Source organism: Panthera onca, chromosome F1, assembly GCF_046562875.1.
Source record: "Panthera onca isolate mPanOnc1 chromosome F1, mPanOnc1 haplotype 2, whole genome shotgun sequence".
Classification (NCBI taxonomy): Eukaryota; Metazoa; Chordata; class Mammalia; order Carnivora; family Felidae; genus Panthera; species Panthera onca.
The window spans coordinates 5553021-5578430 of NC_138355.1; the positions used below are offsets into that span (position 1 = coordinate 5553021).

General features: G+C 64.1%; 1 protein-coding gene and 1 long non-coding RNA gene across 3 annotated transcripts in view; one reads left to right on the forward strand and one right to left on the reverse strand.

Annotated features, from left to right (window-relative positions):
- LOC145713337 (uncharacterized) overlaps positions 1-25410 on the forward strand; it is a 385846-nt gene that overhangs the window by 286646 nt on the left and 73790 nt on the right. The window lies entirely within an intron of this gene.
- The window catches only part of ITPKB (inositol-trisphosphate 3-kinase B), an 89518-nt gene continuing 71842 nt past the window's right edge, over positions 7735-25410 (reverse strand). For both annotated transcript variants that reach the window (XM_060643311.3, XM_078440580.2), the window contains exons 3-8: positions 22035-22134; positions 20573-20786; positions 15739-15943; positions 13728-13829; positions 12183-12254; positions 7735-10799 (exon numbers count right to left, since the gene is read on the reverse strand). In XM_060643311.3, coding sequence (XP_060499294.2) covers positions 10584-10799; positions 12183-12254; positions 13728-13829; positions 15739-15943; positions 20573-20786; positions 22035-22134 — 909 coding nt within the window. In that variant the 3' untranslated portion in view covers positions 7735-10583. The remainder of the gene's footprint in view (positions 10800-12182; positions 12255-13727; positions 13830-15738; positions 15944-20572; positions 20787-22034; positions 22135-25410) is intronic.

Consider the following 25410-nt stretch of genomic DNA (forward strand, 5'->3'; position numbering starts at 1 on the left):
GCACTAGGAGGAGGAGGGGGTTCTGGAATGCCTCGTCTGTAGAGTCGCAAGGCAGCGCCCGGCACCAGGGAAGGCGAGTCTCCAGGTGTCGCGTGCTGGGGCTTCTCTGGCCTGTCGGCTGCAGTGCCCTTGAGTGTTTAGCACGGGACTGCTTCAAAGTCCCGTCAGTCCGTGAGACTCCGGGCTCAAGCGGGGCGACCTCCAAGGCCCCAGAAATGGGCCTCGGGTTGGCTCAGTCTCTGCTAAACCCGGGCCTAAGGCTGGCGATGACCCGAGATACACCCCAGGGAGCCTTTCCTGATCAGGTGCATCTTCCAAATACTGGGCTCAGATCACCCCGGGAAGGCCCCGCGGAACAGTGCAGCATCAGAGGGACCCCCTTCCGGGCGTGGGGGGGCACGTTGGGCCGCGTGAAGGCGTCTGTGCCCCAGAATGCCCCACATCCCCAGCCCCCAGGCTCTGGGAGAGGCCCGTCACAGGGAGGGACACACAGGGCCCGGGCACGAGAAGGGCCGCGCTGGGGTTTGTGGACCGGGCCTGGCCAGCCGGGTCGCTGAGACCTCACACAGTGACAGAAACCAGGAATTGCCGAGGAGAAGTGGGGACGGGGCAGTGGCCGCTCGGGTGAATGGGGCACACTTTGACAGCCTCCCGGGCAGCGGGACCTCCGGGGCCTGGGGGAGCTTGGGCGTCCCCATCCCGTCAAGACGCCGCGGCTCCGGGGCCCGTGTCCTTGCGGAGACGGGCGGCCTGAATGGCCCCTGGGTGGGCCATTCCTCTTTCCACTGACTAGGTTTGGGACCCCAGAAGGGATCAGGCTCTGAGACGAGCGGTCAGAGCGGCACACGTTTCTCTTTTCGCCAAAAATAGCCACGCTTAACACACACACACACGCACACACACCCCTCTAGAAAGCAAAGAAACTTTTAAAACTGGGGACGTTGTTGGCGGAGGAGGCAAGCACTTTGCAAACACTCAGAAGCTTCCCCCCACCCCCATCCAAATCCTCCCTGGCGCCCCAGGCCCAGCTCCAGGACTGTAACCGCCGGGCGAGACCAGACTGGTCCTGTGGCCCTGCCCTCCACCCCTCTGCTCCCGGGCCGGCTGTTCCCCCCCCCAACCCATACCACCCACGTGATGCAGGGGGAGGCTGCCCGTCCCTCCACTCAGCCCACCCAGCCCTCCCGCTCAGCTAACCTGCAACGATCGAGGGTCTTTCCTGAGATCCTTGGGATCTTTCCTCCTTGGTCCTGAGGCTGTGTTTGCAAGCCTGAAGCCACATCGGGCCTGAGGCTGGACAAGACAGCGGCACGCAGGGAGATGGAGGAGGGGGTCCCCAAGGCCGGTGCTAGCCTCGCCCCTCCCACCACGGGCCACGGTGCTCCCGGCCCTTCCTGCCTCCCTCGGTGCTCCTTCCTTCCTGTCTGTGAACCGGCTCAAGTTGAGGTTCTCTCACTAATAACAAAAGGAGCCCTGGCCTTCACCAACCGCGGACGCACGTTCGCATGCACACGCGCCAGGCCCGGGCAGGTGATCGGCGAAGCCTTTCGCGTTGACGCAACATAGGCTTCTGTCCCCGCTGGCACCACCCACCTCCCGCTCCACCGTCCCCTCCTGTAAAGGGCACAATACGTAAAGAAAAAGTTGGGGCGCCTGGGTGGCTCAGTCTGTTGAGCGACTTCGGCTCAGGTCATGATCTCACAGCTCGTGCGTTCGAGCCCCGCATCGGGCTCTGTGCTGACAGCTCGGAGCCTGGAGCCTGCTTGGGATTCTGTGTCTCTGTCTCTCTCTCTGCCCCTCCCTGACTCAAGCTTTCTCTGTCCCTCTCCAAGTAAATAAACAAAAGGTCCAGAAAATGTTAAGCCACATGTACAAATCCTTTCTTTTCCCATCGAGCTGACGGCACGTGTGGATGTCCAGGCGGGTGAGGGCCAGGCAGGACATCTCAGCGGGCTGGGGGCACCGCCTGGTTAATGAGGGTCAGTTACAGCGTACGAAACCAGGGCCGGGGTCCCAGGACCAAGATCAGTGTCTCCTTTCTGAGCCCACGTGAAAAACCGCACCCAGAGGTTGGCGGTCTGAAGTCCTTGCATGAATTCTCCGCGATCCGGGATCCTCGGGGCGTGCAGCCGCCCAGACCTGCCGGACCGGCCGCACAGCAAGGCCCAAGTCCCTTGACAGAGGGAACCAGGTTTCTCAGACACGAGACGCCTCCCCCACATCGTGCGGGGTCCTATAACGCTTTTCTTTCTCTTGTGCCACCCGGGTCCCGTTCCAGGCAAACCTCTTCGCGCAGGAAGGGTGGAATTCGACGTGGTAAGCGGCTAACGGAGTGCACCTGCCCCCTCCTACCTAAAATGGAAACTGTTTTATGCAGTGAGTCCTCCGCACCCAGTGCAGAGGCAGGATTTGTTTCCGTTGGCTTCCGGCCCGTCTGGAGGGTTGGTTGCTTAGCCGCGCAAAGAAGCCTGAGCCGACAGGCCTGCGGGCTCGAAGGATTTCAGATCGGAGAGAAGCCAGCCGGGCAGAAAGAGAGCAACGCTTGGAAAGATGAGCATCAAACCTCGGCAGGGGTGGCGGGACTTCGGAGGCTCGACGGGGCTCCACAGCGCCTCGCGAGTTCCGTGAAAGCTTTTCACTTCCCGCTCAGCTCTGACTTCAAGAGGCGTTGTTTGGTGTGGCCACGTGGTGGTCCCCGAGTCCTGGGGCCCCACGTGGTTCGGGGGGGGGGGGCAGGGCTGTGCCCGAGCCGTACCTCGCAGAGATGCCAGGACCGTGAGCGTGGGCCTCCCTGCCTCCTCGGCCTCCAGGTCCGGCCTGCAAACCTCAACCGTGGGGGCTGGAGGTGAGGGACTCTGGCTGGCCTGCCCCGGCGGGGACCCCTGCCCCGAGCGTGCGGTCAGAGTCAATCTCAGGTTCTCTCTCCAGCCCACAGTAGTCTGGTCTGACGCGGTGGGGAGGGTCGACGCCCTCCAGCCCCCCAGCTCGCTTTCCAGGCTCACTTCCCGTCAGTTCTGCGGCCGGTCTCCCCTCCTCAAGACCCCGGCGGCCCGTCTGGTTTTGCAGAATCTGATACAGGAAACTTGGGCTCCTCTTCACCGTGGGAGCCACATGTGTCCATTAAAACATTCTGGAAGATTCTGGGGCGCCCGGTGGGGGGGGGGCTCAGTCGGTTAAGCATCCGACTTCGGCTCAGGTGATGATCTCACGGTTCGTGGGTTCGAGCCCCGCGTCGGGCTCTGCGCTGACAGCTCGGAGCCCGGGGCCTGCTTAGGATTCTGGGTCTCCCTCTCTCTCTGCCCCCGCCCCCCCCCCCCAAAAATAAAGAAAAATCATTTAAAATTTTTGAAAAACAAGTGTGTGTGTGGACTGAAAATCACTTCCTCAACGGCTCTCCTGAGGAACCACGAAATCTCAAGGGCATGACGCCCTTCTCTGTGAACCTCCACCGTCTCGCAGGTAAGTGTTCAGGAAGCTTCCACGTAACTCCTCCAGCGACCAGGACTCGGCGCCTCCTTCCTCTGCGGGACTCGACGACCTGCTACAGACGGGTTGGCTGAGCCGCCCCTACTTTCCAGCAACAGCTGCCCATCAGTCCCTGCGGATCCCTCAGAACCGAAGACTGAGGAGAAGGCGGGAGTCCCCCATGAGGCGGCCGGCCCGGCTTGTCTCCGCCTCCCCGGCTTGCCTTCTGCACGGCGAGCACCTTCGGCCCTTCTGAACATCACTCACGTGACCTGGATTCCGGACATACCCTGTTCTGATCGAGGAGTCCCAGCGCACGTGTTAAATTGTCAGTGCGTGTGAGCGGGTGTGGAGGGGCGCGTGTGGAGGGGTGGGGTGTGGAGGGGTGCGATGTAGACGGGTGGGGTGTGGAGGGGCGGTGTGTCTGGAGGGGCCTGTTTGGAGGGGTGCAGTGTGGAGGGGCACGTGTGGAGGGGTGGGATGTGGAGGGGCACGTGTGGAGGGGTGTGGGGTGGAGGGGTGTGCGTGGAGGGGTATGTATGGAGGGGTGTGTGTGGAAGGGCCTGTGTGGAGGGGTGTGTGTGGAGGGGCCTGTGTGGGAGAACATGTGTGGAGGGGTGTGGCCACAGGCCAGCCCTTTTCAGCAGGAAGGTTCTGGAAGCCAGAAGATGCTCAGGATGAGCAGGGGGCCTGAGAGGGCTCCCCGAGCGGACTTTGGAGGGGGCAGGAGGGGAGGAGCGCATCTCGGATCTTGACAACGCGCATGTGCGGAACGTGTTCAGACCGCGCTGGATAAACAGGAAACTGTCAGGAAGGAAAACAAACGGCTCGCGTGAACTCGGCTTTTGTCAGCGAATGGGATCCCGCGAGCAGCGCCCTACTCCGGGCTCTGGGGGACTCGCTGGGGACTCCAGGCCGTGTTCCCATGGGGGTGTCCCCCCGCACTTCTAACTCGGGGCCCGGGGCGGGGGGGGGGGGGGGAACGGAGCTGCTCTGCACCCCATCCCCCACCAGCCCACAGCTGCTCAGCGGGGCACCCCGTGTGTCCCCCCCACCCCCACACAGCCACAGCCACCACGGAGGGTCGCCCAGCTCGCCAGTCCCACCCCCACCTGGGCCCCACACGGAGCTCCCCCCGCTGCCTGGAGCCACCATAGCCCCAGCCTGATCCCGGGCCTCAGTGTCTTTGCACGTGCTTCCCTCCCCGCCCCCCCCACCCCCCCCACGACCCTCTGGAGAATTCTGGATGACCTGACCCCTGACCTCGGGTGGCACCGCCTCTGCAGAGCCCCCCTCAAGCGACCTCGTCACCCTCCCGGGTCAGGCGCCCCGCTCTGCGCCCCTCCGACCCCCACAGGACATTCGCACGGTGCACTGCCCTTGCCCGCTTACCTGTCCACCCCCACGCCCGCCTTGTCCCTGGGTTCCAGTCCTGGCTTGGGTCCTGCCCTCACTTTTCCTAACCTACACAGCACAGGTGATCCATGGACATGCCTGCCCCCCCCCACCCCGCCCCCCTCTGGTTGTTGCAGGGGTAAGGTGGTGCGGGCCACCAACCCGAATGGACGGCCGCCACGGCCCCTGCGTCCCCTCAGGACGGAGATGCAGCGAGCTGGGGTGCCTGCGTGGCTCATGGGACGCCTGGGTGGCTCCGTGAGCATCCGACTCCTGATTTGGGCTCAGGTCGTGATGTCAGTTTGTAAGATCGAGCCCCGGGTCCAGCTCTGAGCTGACAGTGTGGAGTCTGCTTGGGATTCTCTCTCTCCCCGTCTCTGCGGCCCCCCCCCCCCCCCCCCACCGTGCCCTCTCTCTCTCTCTCTCTCTCTAAATAAATAAGTAAACTTAAAAAAAAAAAGCAGCTGGCTGGGAGAAGCCAGGAGGGGAAGGGATCTTAGGCCCCTGGCATTTGGGGGCGCCTGTCCTGCCCAGCACCGGCCAGAGGGGGGCGGCCTCCCCTGCGGGCGGGGCAGCAGGCCGTGGGCGGCGGTAACAGGACTAAAATTGGGCGCCTCTTTTCCACCGCGGGTAAACAGGGCTGCTGTGTCGCCAGCAGGTTGCCCCGGTGAGACACTGATTGCCCAGGACTTGCAGAAACTATTTTTAAAAGAACCCAAATGCGTGTTGCCTCATCGAAACCCACAGAACTTAGCGTGGCCCTCCCCACCCCATCCCCCCGCGCCGCACCCCAAAACCGCTCTAACTCATTCACAAGTTTGGGAGGTGCGGGATGAAAGGTAGAGCGGGAAACAGCCTGTGATGTTAGCAACGGGGCTGGGGACCGACGTGTGTGTCCCCCAAATTCGCACGTGGGAGCCCCAACCCTCCTCGCGACTGTATTTGGAGCAGCGCGGGCAAGAACCCCTCTCAGGCTAAGGTGGGGGGCACGGCGGCGGGCCCCGCCCAGGCAGGCGCAGGGGCGCGTGGAGCCCAGCACACGGTACCTCCCCGACTGATCCAGGCTGATCCAGGCTGATCCAGGCTGCCCAGCTCCCCCTGGGCTCGCGGATTCTGCGGCCCAGCCGGCACCCCCAGGACAGGGCCACGCTTGGGACCCACATCTGCAGCGCCTAATCAGCGTCATAGCCACCAAAAAACCAGGACTCCTGGCTTGGCCCCAGGCCGCCCCCCAAATTCTGTGACGTAGCCGCACGCCCAGCGAACCCCCCCCCCCCCACCCCCAGCTCGGAAGGTAGACTCAGTCACGCAGCGTCACGGAAATAGCTTGAGTTGTGGTTCAAAGCCGGGGTCCGAGTTGCTTACCAGCTGCGTGATCTCGAATAAGTCGCTCACCCCCTCTGTGCCCCTGCGTTCTCAGGTACAAAATGGGGGTGAACGGGGCTCATCCCGCAGGGTTTTCGTAAGGATTGTCCTGCTTAGTCGTCAACCACCTTGTATGGTGCCTGCAGGTGGTAACTCTTCCTCAGTGGCCCCTGTTCCTTTGAGGCAGGGACTGGCGGAATTTTCTGTAAAGGGACAGATAGTATTTTAGGCTTTGCAGCCACTGCAGCAGAGGAAAGGGTTGTGATTGGAGGAGGGACGGCCGCAGGGGGCGCAGGACCCAGGGGCCAGGGAGCCCACGCCACCTGTGAGTCATTCTCCTGCCTGAGGACGAGCGTTCGTGCACCCAACGGCCGTGGTCACCGAGGGCGCTCGGGGACCGTCGGCACACGTCCACTAAGCACCTGTCACGTGCCTGGCGCCGCTAGGGGGTGAGGAAACAGCAATGAACAGGGCAAGCCCCCGCCTTCGAGGTGACATCCCAATGGAGCGGACAGAGCCTAAGTCCTAACCCTAAACCCCGTCGGTGGCCGCGAACACGGAGGCGGTGTGGGTAGGACGATTGCTGGGAGACGGGGCCTGGGGGAGCCTCGCCTTCACCCAGCGTCCACACGCCTTTCCGAGGGGCCGACCCTGGAGCCAACTCGGCTGGCGGTTCTTCTGTTCAGACTCTCCGGGAAGCAGCCTGACGTTCCGGGAGACGGTGCAGCCCCAGCCTGCGGAAGCGGGGGGCCGAGGCCAGGAAGCACCAGGCCCCCTGCTTCTGGCCGGGGACCCCGGGAAGACAGGACAAGGCCCTCCGCCCGCAGGTGCTCCCCGGGGAGGAGGAAGACAGCACTGGATCTGAAACCGGGCAAAGCCTGCTCTCCGAATCTCTGCTCCCCATTTATTTCCCAGGTCACAATGGATCCAAGCCTCAACTTCCCCGTCTCTAAAACGGAGACCACAGAGCCCTGTTTGTGGAGGCGTCTGGGGGCAAATGGGGGGCACAGAGGCGAGCAGCCCGCACCCGACCTTGCACAGAGCTGCGCTCCATACGTGAGGACCTTGCGGAGCTGCCCCAGACCCAGGGGTGCGGGACAAGCACTTTGTGGAACTGCTACGCAAACGTTTTGTGGAGAAGGTTGAAAGGCTTAGTGTTTTGTTTTGTTTTTAATTTTTAAATGTTTATTTATTTTTGAGAGAGAGAGAGAGAGAGAGAGAGAGAGACAGAATCGGAAGCAGGCTCCAGGCTCTGAGCCGTCCGCACAGAGCCCCGATGCGGGGCTCGAACCCACAAACGGTGAGATCGTGACCTGAGCCGAAGTCGGACGCTTCACCGACTGAACCCCCCCAGGCGGCTCTGAAGTGCCTAGTTTTGAAAGGTGTCTTCAGTCCTTTGCAGATCCCCACTCCCGGGGACCCCCGCAGTCCCAGCGCAACCCCCCGGTTCCCAAAGAGCGTCAGGACCACCCATCCCGAGGCGGAAAGACCACACTGCAGACGGCACGGTGGTCTCCAGGGCCTTTATTCGGGAAGGTACAGAGCATTGCAGTCTGTTCGACAGGCACTGTGTGTGTTGGGGGGGGGGGGGGTGGGAAGAGTCTGTAACAGTTCAGTTTCCTCCAAGGTGTTGTGTCGCGGCGAAAGGAGTGCAGAGAGAGGGGGAGCCCTCTGGGGGGGGGGTCCTGTCCTCCGGAGGAAAAGCAACGGCAGAGGGTCTCTTCCCGAGCCAGGGGCCTGGGTTGTATACACACGGGGGTGGACGGGATGCAGGAGAAACTCAAAGCTAGATACAGCTCACAGAGGCAAGAGTCCGTGGGGGGGGGGGGGGCAGGGGGGCGGGGAGGGGGGGCAGGGCTGTGTCCAGGCTCTTTCCGCCAAGTGGGAAAGGGAATTCAGAAAGAAGGCACAGCTTTTAAGGACACACAGGATCCCCAGCCTCCCAGTCTTAGTGTTTTGTGCAATTAAAAAACCGGAAAAAATAAATATAACTTAAAAACTTCTTACATGGCGCTAAAGGCAAGTCTGCGGGCAAGCAGTTGAGAAACTTTCCTTGAACGCTAAGCACGCTGACCACTGAGGAGCCCCCCCCCCCCCCCCCGGGGGACCCGGCAAGGACGGGGCGGGAAAGGACGTGGCTTGTCCCACCGTCCCGGCACCTGCAGCCCCAGGAGTCCCTCGGAAGGGTTCTGGTTCGGGATCCACCTATCCCTCCAGGATGGGGGGGGGGGGGGGGACAGGGAAGAGGGGAGGGAAGGTTGCGAGAGCAGGTGCGGGAGAGGAGAGCTAGCGAGTAAATACAAACCCCCCCCCCAACCCCTAAGAGAATAACCCTAAGAAAAAAATGCCGCTTTATACCACCTTCGCGGACAGAATGTCACCCCAAGCAACCGGTCGCCGGGAAGAGGCCCCACGGACCTCCTCTAATAAACACGTCGCTTTGCCTTTTTTTTAGCACGCTGTCTGCAGACAACGGGTGCCTGTTTAAAGTGCTTGGAAAATGTGTTCTCTTAGGAGATCAAGCTGGTCCCCTGCACTTTTTTGTTCAGAGCGTTCATTTGCTTTAGCAAATTTCCTTCATCGATAGACTGAGGGTGACCTGTGGTCCACCCACGGCGGTGGAATCGGGACGTCCAACTGAGCAATGTCCCCTCCCTGCGGACTGCTGATGCCCCGGTCCCCCCTGAGCCACGAGCGACTCCAGCTGCGGCCACCCAGCGCTGGCTTTGGTGCTCCCGCCTTTACAGGGTCACATGCTGTCACGAGGTCTCTCACGCTCGGCCGGGACGGGGTGTGACCTTTAGCGAGAGCCCCCCACACAAGCTCCCCACTGTTTTGAACCAGAGCCAGGAAGTTTCAGACTGATTTCCTTTTCTAAAATCTGTACTCAGCCTCATGCGTCCCACCCTCCGCCCCCACCGACTGTCACTCACCCAGCACGAAAGGGGAAATGCCGGGGTCACGTGCTGGGGTCAGAGGTCTCCCAGAGTCCCCGGGGCGATGGGGGGGATGGGAGGGGGGAGCCCCGGAAACCCTGACTCTTGGATCGGCCCCTCTGGGCTCACGCTCTGGGGTACACGGACCTCCACCATGTCCCCGACCCGGCTGTCTGCGGATTGCTACCCCGTCAGAGCTCGGCTCTGGGCACCGGTGCGCCTCTAACAGCCCCAAAGGGCCACGGAGCTGAGAGGTTTGTTCTTAAAAAGTCATGCCAGTTTCACGTTCTTCCCCATAATACAGACTTGCCTTGCTTTAAAATGAGAACACGGCCTACTTGGTTCCCCAGTCATCTTCAAGCAACTTAGAGGCCCCAGGACTCTTCCCCCTGCCGGGAGCACCCTCCTGACACCCGGCACCCACCACCCGCCCTGGGAGCTGCCCACACCGCATCCGGGGAATGTGGGTCCAAGCCCTTCGGACTGGAAGAGTTACTTCACGGGAGAAAAATGAGGCCAGGAAGGCCAGAAATCTGCTTTTTCCCTGCCCAGCGCTGTCCCCCGAACGTGCTGGGGACTTGACCTCGTGAAACAAGCCCAGGGATGTGGGGGGTGGGGGTGAAGGGACGTGAGACAACCGATCTTCCTCCGGGGGCCGGCTGTGCCCCGGGCCGCCCCACCCAGTGCCGCGGACCTGGTCCCAACAAGGTTGGGAGCCGGAGGCACAGGTGGTTCTGGGGGTAGGGGTGGGGGCGGGGCCTCCCCCAAGGTCAGGTTTGCAGAGCGTCCCTCTGAAATCCTGGGTGATAATCAGATGGAAGAGGGGGGCTCCCGGCTGCCCCCTCCCGGGAAGGTCGAGGTCAGAGAGCACAGCCAGTGGACTCCAGCATTCTCCTGGCTCCTGGGTCCGGCCCCCAGCTGGAGGGTCTCACTGCCAGCTGGGTGGGGTCCCTGCTTTAGCAGGCCACCACTCGTCTGTGGGAGCCCCTGGGCCGCTAGGCGGAGAATGCTTTACTCGTGGCCAACGTGCACTTGCCAGTGGCTTTGTGCCCCAACCCGGAGATGCTCCAGGCCGGAGGGATGGGGCCAAGACAGGCTGAGCTCGGGGGCGGCCACCAGGGGGCAGCAGGCCCCCACTGGAAGGCTGGGGCCGGCTCCTGCGTTGGGGACCTCACTGCCACCTGAGCCTGGCTCCCCCCGCCCCCCACTCCTCTTCTGCCAGCAGATCCTGTTTATAAAGAGAAGTGGGAGCCCGGCAAGCTCTCCTCTCCTCTCCTCTCCGATCTCCACCTGGTCTCTTACAAAGTGTCTCATAGTGCAGTTCGGGAGGGTCGGCTCTGGGGCGGCACCAAGGGGAAATTCAGAAGGAGAAAGGAAGGGGGCGGCAGGGAGGAGGGGTGGGGGGGCGAGGCGGGCCGGCCCTCAGGCCAGCGGGGCGGCCTGGCACATCTCCGTCAGGATGTCGATGAGGTTGTTCAGGCCCGAGAGGTAGCCGTCCTCCCGGTTCCCCTCCTGCCAGGGGACGTTGTGCTGCAGAGTCTGGCCCTCGGGCAGGGGCGTGGTTTTCCCAAAGTCGATCATCCACACCTTGGCCTGCTCCTTCTGGTCGTGGATGAAGAGAAGAGAGCTGCCGATGACCTGAAGGGGAGGGGGCAGCTGAGGAGGGGGACTGCCGGGGGGTGGGGGTGGGGGGGGGGAGGCCCGCCCCAGGGTGGCCACCCAGGGGACAGAGGACACCGGCCACCAGGGCAGCAACTGCCTTCGGGGAGGGAGGCTGGATGACAGACCCCTGGCGGCCAGCTGCGGCTGCACACTGTCCTCTAGTTCAGGCCACGGCTGAACCTCAGGGCCTCTCCCTCCACCCTCCCCCCCCCTCCCCCCACCCCCGCCACACTCCACCCTGACTTCTCCTGTCCAGGAGCCCACACTGTACCCGTGGGGCAGAGGAAAGGACCTCCCCAAATGCGCACACGGCACCCCAGGGGGGTGACAGCGAGGCCCAGACCGGCCTCGTTCCAGCAGCAGGACCCTGGGCAGACATCCCGGGCAGGACAGGAAAGACCCTGGAAATTACCCCTTGGAAACACGGAGCCCACACAGGGGCTCCCTCCGCCCGGGCGGAAAATACCAGAAGCCCCAGCTAATCTGGCCTCTTTCTAGGCCTGAAGCTTCTTGAGCGAGACTCCAGAAAGAGTACGGCAAAACCAATTTTCCAGAAATAACAGCAAAGCCTGGGTGCTGACGGGGGTGATGGGGTCCTTCCGCCCGGTGCGGTGGGTCCTGGGGCTCGAGGCCCCCAGCCCACAGCCCTGTCCTCTGGAGCAAGGAGGCTGGGGGGGAAGGGAGGCTCCAGCAGGCTGCACCAAGACCTTTTATCAAGCTGAGAACACATCCTGGCCCTGCACACCCTGGGCCCCAGGGAGGTGACCGAGGAAAGAACGTCCTGAGAGACCTGGGTGCCACTGCTCAGGGCAGAGACCACCCAGTCTGCCCTCTGGGCACCCCAGTCCCTCCTCATGGGCGGTCCTGGGGTCAGAGCCACCACGTGTGGTGGCACAGGTGCCCCCGGGCCGAGGGGCAAGTCGGGGATAAAATCCAAGGGCAAGCTGGGCTGCCTGCCTGGAGGAAGGGCCAGCCAGGTCACCTGCACAAAGATGCTGTGAGGCTTAGCGGGGCCTGGCCCACCTCCCTTTGGGGGCACTCCCTCTGCCCGGAGCCCCGGGACCACCTGTCTCCTGTTCCTCGCGCTGGACCCCTAGCCCTCCCTGTGGGCAGGGCTCGGGCTGAGGCTCCCTCCACACAAGACCTCGAGAGGGGCTGCCTTCGGGACAGAGCTTCAGGCTTGCAGGGGCGGGGGACCTGATCGGAGGGGTCTGCCCGCGGTTGCACCACCCTAAAAACGCCGCTCCGGCTTCCAGAACGGGCAGGTCTACCGGCGTGGGAGGCCAGCAGGCCCGAGGGTCACGGCTGACCACACAGAGCGTGGCTCTCTGCCCAAGAGGACAAAAGCCCAGTATGTACCTCGTGGCATTTGAAGAAGGGAGAAACTTCCAGGGTGGCCCGAATGTCCTTCAGCCGGTCCCGGTAGGCGATCTGGGAACAGAAAAAGGCCAGAGCTGTAAACACATGGGGGGCGAGGTGGCCTCTAAGCCCCGTGTGGCCCAGACTCTTCAGGTGTCAGAGCGGAAGGGAGGCTACACCCTGGGCATGTATTCCAACCTCCTCCTCTCGACACGAAGGAGCGGAGGCCCAGACGGGGCTGTGCGCACCTGCCCTCCTTCGAGAGCGGGAGGCGCCGGAGGGCAGCCCCTCGGGGCTCCCCCCAAGGGTGGCGGGGGTTCTGGGACGCCGGCGCAAGTGCGGGGATAGCAGCGGAGCGGGCCCGTTGCCACGGTGGCCTCCGGAACACAAACCTCCGTGCCCCTGACCTTGCGACGGGCAGAGTAAGCGGGGGAGCCGCCAGCATCTCTCCAGAGGCCTCTCCGCGGACCAGGGGTGAGCTGTGCCGGCTCTGGGGGTGCCTGCCGTCCCCAGGGGCCCCGGGGTCGCTCGACACCATCCCGCGGCAACACGGTGGCCTGGGGCTCAGCACCTCGAACAGGCCCGTGCAGGCACGGGTGTGCGAACTCCGTGGCGGGCCCGGCTAAGGAGCAGGTGACCGGAAAGCAGAGGGCTCGGGCTGTGGACAACTCGGGTGCGCGCCCCACGACCAAAGCCTCCTTGCGGGGGGCTAAGGGAAGCCCAGCCCAGCCTGAAAAGGAGGGAGGGAGACTCAGGGCCAGCGAGGAGTCTGCCCAGAGAAAAGGCGGTCCGGGTCCACCCTTCCCTGCTCCACACCCCGGGAGGCTGTTCGCAAGGCACCTCTCCCAGGGGGTCCAGGACCCATGTCCCCGGGGCCCCTGGGTCCGTCCCAGGGTGCCCTTCCCTAGGGACCTAGAGGCTCAGCACACCCTACCTCCGCCTGGGGGTGGGGGGGCCCTCAAGGTCCTGACCCCACAGGTCAGGTGTCTGTCCAGCCTGTCTACCGTTGCAGTGGCAAACGTGAAGTCACTTTGTCACCAACTTGTGACACTCACAGCCCCGGGCTCGGAGAGGCTCCGACCCCCGCCCCAGGCACTTCCCTCAGGTGGCCTCAGCGCCTGGGAGAGGCCCGGGAGGCCTCGGGGAGCGCGGGGACCTGCGTGTGAGGTCCGGCTCTGTCCCTGCTGTGTCCTTGACCCCTCAGTGTCTCACCCGGAAAGTGGCACAAGAGCCTACCCACCCCAGAGGGCTGCCTGCGGCTCTGATGAGCACACCATTCTCGACGGGCAGCGAGGCTACAGAAATCCACCGAGGGAACCGTCCTCAGTGCGGAGAGGCAGGCGGCCAGGGAGAGGGAGGGCAAGCCCACCGAGTGTCCCCACATATCCAGTTGGAGGCTGGCCACCAACTCCCGCTTCATCTTTTGGGGCCGGCGTTTTCCATGCGGGCAGAGTGGCCCAGTGTGGTCCCGGGCTGGACAAGAATGTCTGCAGGGCACAGGTGTCCCTGCGCGGCCGGCCCCTTCCGGGGGGCGCCCCGACTCACCAGGATGTTGCGGTTTCCTTTAGTGAACTCTCTGAAGGCCTCGGTGACCTGCTCCCTCGTTTTGGTCTTCTTGAAGTCTCGGTTCACGGAGCCGTCTTCTTTCTGAGAACGATACGCGCCCCGGAGGGGTCAGGCACGGACCCCGCCCGCCAGCAGCTCTCGGGGGCAGTGGAGGCACCACGGTGCCCGCGGGCAGCCCGAGGAGACCCGCATCTGCACCGCCAGGCACAGGGCGTAGTCGGGCGGCACCGTGGAGCCTGTCCTGAGCCCCGACTGAGAACAAGGAGGGTGGCCTCAGTGTGCCAGGCAGAGGAAGGCGGTCAGGGAAGGCCTGGGGGGTGCGGGCCAGGACTGGAGGAGGGGGCTGAGGGCAGCAGGGGCTGGAGGAGACACATATGTCTCGGCTTCCCTCGGGGCCTGGCCCTGGGAACCCCCATGAGTGCCACACGGGTCCCTGCCATCTGGGGGCGACCTCCCTCGCCAGACAGAAGAGAGGTGCTCCCACCGCAAGTTCAGTGAGGTTCCTTTTGTAGCTTAAGATCTTTTACCATATGTTCCCTGAACATAGCCAAGATGTCACTGCCTGCCCATCTCTGCTCCCTGACCCGCCTGCTGCAAGAGACTACTCATCTTCTCAGCCTGGCGCTGTGTCTGTTCCAGGCTGTTCCCGGAAAGCACATGGAGCTTAGCTCCCCCAGGAGGACAATGTGTTCTTTTTTTTTTGATTTTTTTTTCAAGTTTTATTTATTTTCAAGAGAGAGAGCATGAGTTGGGGAGAGGCAGAGAGAGAGGGAGGCAAAGAATCCGAAGCAGGCTTCAGGCTCTGAGCTGTCAGCCCAGAGCCCGACGCGGGGCTCGAACTCACAGACCGCGAGATCATGACCTGAGCTGAAGTCAGATGCTTAACCGACTGAGCCACCCAGGCGCCCCGAGATCTGTTCTTAGTTAAGGACAAAGGGTGAGGAAGCAGGGCTCCACAAGGAGCCCCCAGACTTGGGTCTGTGCATCACCAGGCCGGAGACGAGGTAACGCAATGTGGCTGCCTCTTGAAGATTAGGACGGACCCTGGGGCGGAGGGGGAACTTGCCCACAGGGGCTCGTCGCGGGGCGTTTGCCCAGAGAAGGGGAGGGGAGACGGGCTGCTGGCTGTTCCTGCAGCCGGACAACGAACGGAGGCTTGGGCACCCAGCCTGAGAGGGAGAGGTAAGGGGAAAGCGGACTGTTTTGGAGACATGAAGGAAAACGAGCATTTGAGAGGGAAGCATGAAACTTGCAACCCGTACGAGGGCTGGATGCAAAAAAGGAAAAAAAAAACTGGTTTCAGATGACAGGGGAGGGACACATGGCTTTCTCAGCCCAGAGCTCACAAAGCAGTGCTGGGGAGGGGCGGATGCCCGGAGCGCCACCCTCGGCCCAAACCCAGACGCTAGGGCTGTTCGGTGACGACCCGGAGCAGGCAGAGGACAGAAACCCAGGAAGGCCGCAGGGACCGCTGTCTGCCCGGCCGGCCGGCACCTCGCAGCCCGCTCCCCGGGGTGAAGTGCGAGCCCGCACCTGCTCATCAGATCCAGGGCGGGGACACTTGGGGACGCGGAGGAGGGGCGTTTGGTCCGGCTGCCCGGGCAGAGGGAGGGTCCTGGCAGGGAAGTCACCGCAGCCGGCACGCCCCCGCCCCTGCATCTCGAGGCCCATCCCCAGCTCTCAGGCCACGGGCAGAGTGAGCGGCCCCCGCACTGGCACGCGGGTTCCTAGGTAGGCTCCCGGTCAGGGCTGGGCATGGTCAGGGCTAAGCGTAGGGTCCTCGGCAGAGGGCTGACCCCTGGGGCCGGCTAGAAGCCACCCTGTTCCGGGGCCCGGGTCCCGACTAAGGAGCGGGCGGATTTCCCCAAACACGCTGGGCCTGTGAGGAAGGAGGCTCGCGGCCTCGGAAGGCCCTGCGGGCCGCCGCCGCCCCCGGGGCGGATACGGGAGCCTCCTTCCCTTCCTTCCCCAGGCACCCGGCGGGCCTCACCTTGATGCCCTCGATCCTGAAGCCGAGGGTGGCGGTGGAACTGATGGTCTCCCTCCACTGCATGTACCGAGGCTTGGTCACAGCCCGCTGGGCTTTCTCCTCCTCGGTCGGGGCCTCGGGGTCCACCTCGATCATCTTCTGGTACATGTCCTTCCGGAGGCTGGGCTTCTTCCGGGCCTTGGTGAGCTCCTCCTCCAGGTAGGTCCTGCGTGGGAAGGGGGGCGGTGATGAGAGCCGCAGGCCGCTTACGCGGGATGCGCACACGCTCTGCTCAGGCCGGGGCCGGCTCCCGACCGGCAGAACCGGGGGCGGCCCTGCGCATGGGGCGACCTCGTGCCAACACCAAGCACTAAGGCCGAGCCAGAAGGTGGCCTCGGAAGGGGCCACGGTGGCAGAGAGGGAAGCCTGTGCCTGGGGTGGGGAGGAAGCCCGAGGGGGGCCACACGGCCTGCCCCGCTCAGCCCGTGCCTCCTCAACACCTGCCCCCCAGCCCGAAGGCCGGAGAAGGCACAGCCAGTGGAAGTCGCTCACTGTCCCGCCGTCGAACCGGCAGGGGTCCCCCGGAAACCGGAGTAGGGGCGGGACAGGACTTCAGCAGCCTGGGGCTGAATCCCCAGCCCGCGATGCCTCCCCTACCCCCATCGCCAAACAGAGATGGGGCGTCACCCCTGCCACACACACGGGCATCCTGCACGTTGCAGACGCACCCCTGCTCCCCAGTGAACCCCCCTCTTCTCCCCTGACCCCGGGCTCCACCGCTGCCCCGGACCCTTCCTGAAACAAATCACAGGACAGAGCTGTAGCGGAGGGAAGATTTCTGTGCTGGCCCATTGTGGGCGGCGGCCGTGACGGCGGCCCGGCCCCACCCTCCCCTCACACCTGCTGCTTGGGGACCCAGGACAGACTGCGCGTCAACTCATGATGCCTTCAGAGGCCGAGTTTTCACCAACCACCGTGTCAAATATAAGGAAACGACAAGTCCTGGGTTGCGAACGTGGGCCTGGTCATTTAGAACCTCCCGCAGCCCTCGCCTGTACCAGTGCACACCTCCTCCACGGGCGTGCGCACCTCCCACGCACACGTGCACGCACACAGCCATGCACACACCCACACACACGTACGTGCAGGTACACCCCCATGCACGTGTGCACGCACGCACACCCCCACGCACACACACAGACACACGTGTGCACACAGCCATGTACACCCACACCCCCACGTGCACACCCCCACACGAGTGCGTGCACACACAGCCATGTACACCCACATACCCACACGTGCACACACCCACGCACGTGTGTGCACACACAGCCATGCACACCCCTAAGCACAATTATTCACACCCACAACGTGCACTCATGCACATGCGCGCACACTCATGCACATACGCAGTGCACGCAAACCATGCACACACACGTTCATACCCCATGCACACGTACACCCACACACCCATGCACACCCCCCCCACATGCACATACACCCCACACGCACGCACATCCATGCACCCCCCCACACAACATGCACACACAGCCATGTACACCCCCACACATGCACACCCCCACGTGCACACCCCCATGCACGTGCATGCACACAGAGCCATGCACACTGCTACGCACACACATTCACACCCACACTGTGCACTCATGCACACGCGTGCACACTCATGCACGTACACAGTGTGTGCGAGCCATGCACGCACACATGCACACCCCGTGCACATGTACACCCACACCCATGCACACCCCACACACACACTCATGCACACACACCCCACACGCACGCACACCCATGCATCCCCCCCCCACACACATGCACACACAGCCATGTACACCCACACACACGCACACTTGCACACCCCCACGCGCGCACAGAGCCATGCACACCCACGCACGGGCTTGCGCACAGCCACGCACACCCTCCATGCACATGTGCACACAGCCATGCATACCCCACGCACACGTGCATACACACACGCACACACGCACGTGCGCACACAGCCATTAACACACACGTGCACCCACACCCCCATGCACACACTCATCCCACACGCACACACCCCCACGCACACGTGCGCGCACACTCATGCATGCACACAGCCATGCACACACCCCCCCCACGCACACACGCACACACCACGGTGCCCGCCGAGCCAGGTCAGGGATGGCAGGAGCTTCAAGGCAGAGGCCGAGGGGCAGGATGCTTTTGCGTGGAGTCATGTCGGGCCGGCCCGGGTGCGGCTGTGTGTGCGTGCCACGTGGCCGGGGGTGGGCTGGCCGCCCCACATGCTCCGGGGCCCACTGTGGGGGCCTGCGGGGCGGGTGGGCGGCCGCACTTCCGCAGAGAGCTTTCAGTAGCTCCTTAAACAGGAAGCAGGCCTGGGGCTTTTTCCAGGAAGGGCCCCTGGGTGGGGTCGCTCACCCTCCGCCCGGGGCACCGGTCAGCAGCGACACGGCGGGGCCTGAGCTCCCCAGTGCTGGCCTGGCCGGGCCTCCCGCCTCCGTCCGACAGCGGGATGGGGGAGCAGAGGCCTCTGCGGGGGACGGGGGTGGGGGGACGGCCACTCGGGGCGAAGGGTGGGTAGGCGGCAAGCCCGTGGGCACCCACAGCTCGCGCACCAAAGCTGGGGACGGTCCTTGTCTCCACCCCCAGCCCCGACATCAGGAAGACTCGTGTGACGCACAGCACACAGGCTTACGGGGGAGAATCTAAGAAAAGTCCCTGGAACACAAGCATACATCCACGTGGAACCGCCGTCCCCGATGCCCCCGATTTAGGACACTACAGGTGCCACGTCACCTTTTCCTGAGCGCCCCCCACCCCTCCCCCCAGCTTGTGGCTGAAGCTGGCTTGGCTGGTCAGCCGTCTACTGCTTCCCCGTGACAGGTCTCAACCCCTCATGCCTGGGACTCAGTGATGGTGGTGGCCCTGGGCTCCGGCCTCCTCCCTCTGGCAAGCACTGGGCGTGGCCAAGGACTGCTGGTCTTAGGACGGGTTCTGTCTGGGGTTAAGGGTTCTGGATCGACCCAGCATGGACTCGGGGCCCCACGGAGCCCCCTCGGGGCATGGTCTGCAGCTGGAAGCCTGGCACGGACCCGGGGCCCTGCTGAGTCCGAGTCCCCGAACCTCTGTGTTTGATGTGCCCCTGCTCGGACTGGACCACGCAGGACCCACGTCTCCCGGTGGCAGCGAGGAGCGGAGGAGGGCCCATCCCTTGCATCGTGAAGCGGAGGAGAAGCTGGGGCAGGACCAGTTCTTCCCTCCCCTCCACACAGACCGCTCTCTCACCCCACAGCCTCCGCCTCGAGGCCCCGCTCCCAAGTGAGCTAACGCTGTCCCAGCCTCACCATTCGCTCCGGGGCGCAGTGGGACAGAAGCTGAAGACACAGGCAGGGCCCAGGGGGCGCCAGTCCCCAGAAGCCTCCCAGGGAACAGACAGCTACACGGGGCAGCCTCGTGGGACGGACTTTCCACACATCCCTCCCGCAGCGCGTGCTTTTTTGGGCCACGGTCTGAGTGAACGCTAATCGGAATATTTCTGTGTCTTCCCTTGAGAGGGCCCATCCTGGTGCACCGGGGAGGGCCTTCCGGGGACAGAAATAAGACTCTGGGGAAGGGCAGCGGCCAAGCGGTGGCTGGAGGGACATTCTGTTTCCTCCCTGTGGGCTGGAGCGGAGGGAGGGAGGAAGGGTGCGGGGGAGGGAGGTCAAGGACAGCGAGAGAGCAAATAGAAGGGCCTGTACTTCCCCATCTCCGGTCCCTGCCTGGGGGCCTCGCGACGAACACGGCCTGCAGGGTCTGACTTGAGGACACAGTCCCAGGAGTGAGGAGGGAAGGAAGGGGGCTTTCGGGCCCTCTTGTCTCCTGGCCCCTGCCTGCCTTGCACACGTGTGCGCATATGCACACACACACACACACACACGCTTCTTTCTCATTCTCGTAAGAATAAAAACCATCCAAAGCAAACCCAGGCCCCAGCCCTGAGCCGCTCCCCGAAGCCCGGTCTCCCCGGCGAGCCGTGGGCGGACGGACGAGCCGGGCGTCTGGCTGTGTAGCCTGGGCGGCTTCCCCCGCCGAGGGGAGCACGGCACCCCAATACCACGTGGCCAACAGCCCGGGAGGACTTCACGAGCCCTGCCCGCAGCAGGAGAGAGGGAGCCGCTCGGTGACTCCTTGGGACGGAGCGGCCCAAGGCCGAGATGGAGGAGAAAACCACGCCGCCAAAGCAGGGCCCAGAGCTGCGGGCGGAGGGGTCTCGGGTCCCCTCGGCTCTGCGCATCAGCCGGTCTCCTCCTGGCTACGCTGCCGGTCTCCTTCCCTCCGAGTCCTCTCCAAGCTCGGGCTTATCTCCCGGGGCAGGCGCCAGGAGTCGGATCCGAATCCGCGCACAGGCCCGAGCACCCCCTTCCGGCCTCTGTGCCCTCTCCGGGCCCCCTGGAGCACCCCGGCCCGTCCCCCGTGAAAGCAGCTCCCGGGCTCCCCCTCCACCGCACTCGTAGGGCAGGGGCGAACCTTCGTGGGCACCCCAGCATATTCCACTGACCAGCTCCCCCTTCCCACGGGTGGGGGCGCGGGGGTGGCGCTAAGACCCTCTACCCCAGTCTCCCCGTGCGGCCACCACCTTGCTGCCCGGCGATCCCACCCGCCCAGAAAGGCAGTTCTCTCTGCCCCACCCCTCCCAGGGAGGCTCAGCACGGAGCCCCTCTTCCGGCCCCACAGCTACTGGCTCTGGAAAAGGGGGGAGGCCGTGAGGGGCAAAGCCGGGGTCCCGTCCCCTCTGCGGGATGGCGTCACCCACGCCCCGAGCCTGCCCTGCCGCACCCCAGGCCCAGCTCACCTGATGCCCATCTTGCAGTCCATCACGCAGGGCGAGTCGAAGGCGGCCAGCAGGTCGTCCATCTGGTTGTAGCGCTCTCCGTCTTTCACCACGTCGCCGTGGTAGGCGGGGACAAAGGGCTTCAGCACATCGGCCATCAGCCGGTCGAGGCAGCGCTGCTCCGACTCACAGTGCTTCTTCAGGATCCTGCCGTTGGCAGCCGCCTTGAAACTCCCTGCAGAGCAAGGTCGGGGGAGACCCTGGGTCCGTGTCCGAGACCCTCCCCGCTCTCACCTCCCCCCACCTGCCCGCCAGCCCCCGCGGTAGGTCTCCCGGGGCTGCTCGCCCAGTAAGCACCGGGGCTGAAGGTGCCCGCAGGTCCCCACTCGTGGACCGAGCACTGTAAGGGGAGTGGAGGCAAGTCCTGGCTGCAAACCGGGCTGGGTCCCCAGCTTCCCTGACCCCAGGCTCTTCTTCTGCAGATGGAGGGGCACCAGGGCTCACTGCAGGGTTCACACACGCGAGACCCAGCCACTCCTCTTCCTGTGTCACTGTCACCACCCCCACCCCCTCATCGGTCCAGTCCTCGGGCAGCGACGGTGCCCTGACGGTCTCAGGGCAGAAGCTCTGATGGGGCAGGTTCAGTCCCAGGGCAGGGACGCTGGCTGAAAAGCGGGGGTCCGAGGCCCGGCACAGGCCACCCGCGACGTGACCCTGAGTCACGCCGTCGGGGACGTATTTATTTAGGAAGGGTGTCCACCCAAGCGCCTTGGGCCCACGTGCGGGGGATATAAAAGAGGTGTCGGACCCTGGGCTGGTCTGTGGTCGTGAAGGTCAAGTCCGGGGCAGCCACGGAAACCTCCCAGGGGATGAGGCCCACCAAGGGGCCCCCGCACGTGGACCAGCCAGCGCTCAGGCTCTGGCTACAGATGTCCCCTCGTCCCCCGCGGGCGACGGGCGCCCTGGCCGCCTGCACCCAGGACTCTACACTGTCCTTCGCTTGTGGGGTGATCTGCCTGCACCTTCCACCTCCTACAAGCTCCGTCGGGGCAGACCCCCACATCTCCACGAATGCCGTGACCCCTAAGACCATGGCGACGTGGGGATATACGGTGGGCGCCCAATGGCACGCTGAGCCTTGCCTCTTTGTCCAAGATGGCAGATGGTGGGCGAGCTGGAAGATGATGCTTTCGCGTATTTTGCTGAGGTGAAGCGGGAGAGAGACAGAAGGGGGAGACGGAGACACCGAAAGAGACAGAGACGAGGAAGGGGGGCTGCGTGTGCGTCTGGGGACGGGACAGGCTCCGGAGGGGGTGCTGTCCTCCCGTGTTCTCAGGGCAGTGCTCGGGCCGCATCTGGGGAGCACGCCACTGTCTCCGAGAGATCCCGTTCCAGATGCTTCCACCTCCAGGAGCATCGGGGGCCAGGCCCTCCCTGGAGAGCAGAGGGTCCCGGGGGAACTTCCACGAGGGCCTGCAGCTACCTGCGTGTCCTGCCAGCTGGATCCAGGGGTATTTCTTCTTGAAGGACATGACGAAGGGGGACCAGTGCACCATATTTTTTATTTTCCGCCATGATTTGCTCTAGAAACAAGCGAATGAGAAAACTCTCCGTTAGCAAGGAAACCACAGGGGCGCCCGGGCGGCTCAGTCGGTTGAGCGTCCGGCTCTTGGTTTCGGCTCAGATCACGATCTCGCGGTTCGTGGGATCGAGCCCCGGGTCGGGCTCCGCGCTGACAGGGCAGAGCCTGCTTGAGGTTCTCTCTCTTCCTGTCTCTCCACCCCTCCCCCACTCACATGCCCAATTTTCTCCCCACCCCCCACATAAATAAATACACATTTTAAAAAAGGGAACTACTGCTTTCTGGCTAGGACAAATCCAAAGCCAGCGGACTCGCTGCCTGTGGCCCCAGGATGACAAATGTCAAGCCCACAGGGCTCCAAGGACGTCACCTCCCTCATCTACGCAGCAGACGGCCAGTGAGAGCTTGACAAAGCGCCCAGATGCAAGGGGACCTTCGGGGGGACGAGGGTCTGGCAGGTGCACTTGACCCCATCCCAGGCCACTGCCCCGTCAGGGAACAATAAAACCACGCTCCCCTTCTACACACCCCTCTCGGGCCTCAGTTTCCTCCTCTGCCTCGTGAGGGAGGGACAGCTGGGCCACCGGGCTCCTTGCACTGACTGCTGGGCCCTCAGGGGCCCGGGGACACGTATCCCAACTGCAAAGCCCCTCAGAGGAAGACTAGAGCTGTCACCCGGCTGCGGTATGTCACCTCACACTGTGTCTGCAGACGTTGCTGCACAGAGGCCCTTCTTGCCTGCGGGCGGTTTGAAGAGAGACCTTGCAGGGAGTTCCCCGGGGACAGCACCCTCCACCCCGCGGCTCGGGTGCACACAGGGGTGAGTGGGCCCGCAGTTCCCTCCTCTTCAAGGTACTTCTCCTTCTGAGGGTGTTTCTCAAGTAAGGAGAGTGTGTGTGTGTGTGTGTGTGCGTGCGTGTGCAGGAGGGTGCCCTGGCAGAAAGGAGAACGGACACTTATTTCGCACCCGACTTTATCGTCCCAACAGGCACACAGGACAGTCGCCGTCCCGTCGGCGGGGAGAGCCCGACCCTCAGGGACACGAGCGACGGGGACAGTTCTGGAACCTTCACCCACACCACTGCTTTACAAAAATCCCCTCCTCCCCCGGCAGTCAACGTTTCTGCAGAAGCACACAGGCCCGAGAACCCGAGCTGCAAGTCAGAGCCAGGGGACCACCACCGGTTCCTGAGAAGGCGGGTCCCTGACTGGCAAAACGCAGAGCAAAGCCACGAGGCTCGGCGCCGGGAGAAGGGGCCAGAAGCTGTGCGGGAGGGGGTGGCGTGAGGAGGGGCCCGCTTCGACCGGGGACCCCGAAGACCCGGGGGGCTCGCTCCCTGCCCCCCGGCCGCGTCGCTGCGGAGGCTGCGGGTGCCCAAGGTGAAACCAAGGTCACATCAGCCGCCGCTGTCACCCGGCTCTCAAGTGAAAATCTGTTTAAGGAGAAGCATCTGCTGGAACCTGGCAATCCTCCTCCGGTGCCAGAAACCCTCACCCCGCCACCGAGACCTGGTCTATTCTTGCACGAGGCCAGCCCTCGCCAGCCCACGTGACGGGAGGGCCGGGCCTCTGCTGGCAAGGTTGTTTTTCTAGATCCTTCCGATGGAGATCACCAAAGAAGGCTAAGGAAGGCCGAGGAGTTTCTTATCTAAGCCCCCAGAAGGGCGCACAAACAATGCAGGGGGAGGCACAACGGGAAAACCTCACTGCACGAGATGAGCCGGGAGGGGGGAGTGGGGAGACGTCAAGGTGGGTCCAGAGGAAACGTGCACAGCTGGCCACCACTTGCCAGCCACGTCCCGCCAGCAGAGCTCGGGGGGGGGGGGGGGGGGGGGGGGACGAGGGTCTGGCAGGTGCATGTGACCCCATCCCGGGCCACTGCCCCGTCAGGGAACAATAAACCCACGCTCCCCTTCTACATGCCCCTCTCGGGCCCCAGTTTCCTCCTCTGCCTCGTGAGGGAGGGACAGCTGGGCCACCGGGCTCCTTGCACTGACTGCTGGGCCCTCAGGGGCCCGGGGACACGCATCCCAACTGCAAAGCCCCTCGGAGGAAGACTAGAGCTGTCACCCGGCTGCGGTGTGTGACCTCACGCTGTGTCTGCAGACGCGGTGGTCCCTCGGCCAGGGAGGGGCGTGCAAAGACGGGGGAATGCTGGGAAGGAAGGCCTTCGTGTTGGCTGCGCCCGGCAGAGGCAGGGTGGGGGCAGGGGGAAGACTGTCACAGGCAGGGGCCTGTGTGACAGAGCCCCGGCCCGGGTCTGGAACGGTTGGGTCCAGGCCTGCTGGGAAGGGCAGCTGGAGGCGGTGGGGGACGAGGGTGAGCAGGTGAGGCCAGGAGGCCCGGGGCAGGGCAGCATACGCAGTGGGAAGAGGCTGGTCGGCCCGGGCCGGAGTCCTGGCTCCAGCCCCTCCTCACTGACTGACCCTGGACAGGCTCCTGACCCTCCCGGTGGCCTTATTATCTTGCCTGTAGGATGACAGCAACCCTCGGTTCCCCCCGCCCCTATCGCAGGAGGTAAAGCCATTCAGCGATCACGGGGTACGTGGGGGAGGGTCTCAGCTCTGCGTTCAAGGAAGGGGGGGTCTCTGAAGTTACCCCGGGGAGCAGCCCGTCTGGAGCTAAGCGCAGGCGTCGCCGTGGTTACTAAGGAGTAAAGACCACCGAGCCCGGGGCTGGTCAGACCCACTCAGTGTGGTCGCGGCTCCCGGAGACGCGTCCCTTCCTCACCTCCCAGGACACCCGGGGTGGTCGCTGCCCCCAGTTATCCCATTCTCCGCTCCCGCCCACAGGCGCCGGCAGGTGCTGGCTCACCCCCGGGGACCGGGCCCCAATCCTACAGCGGCTGCGCCTGACGCCGGGCGAGGGCCCTGACCCACGGTCTCCGCCAGCCCTGAGGACGCCACACCAGGTAACGGCAGACGGGCTGGGAAGGGCAACAAGGAGGTTTCTTCGAGGCGGGTCCCCTGGGCAGTGGGGCTGGCAGCCTGCTCTGGGGAGTCTCCTGAATGCCCCTTTAGCAGCAGGGTCCTGAGCCCTTGGGAGACGCTCCGAGGCTGGCCACCAAAACCCCGAAAGGTCCCACCTTGGGGCTGAGCAGGGGCAACTACGGGATCACACAGGCCTCTCCCAGCAGGCAGATCTGCCCGTGGCTGGAGTCATGCACTTGGGATGTTCTCGGGAGCACGTCAAGGGGAAGGAAAGGACCAGAAGCCAGCAGGACGGGACAGGTGAGCGGCCTGGAGATGCCGGATGTTTGGAAACCGCTCCAGGCAGC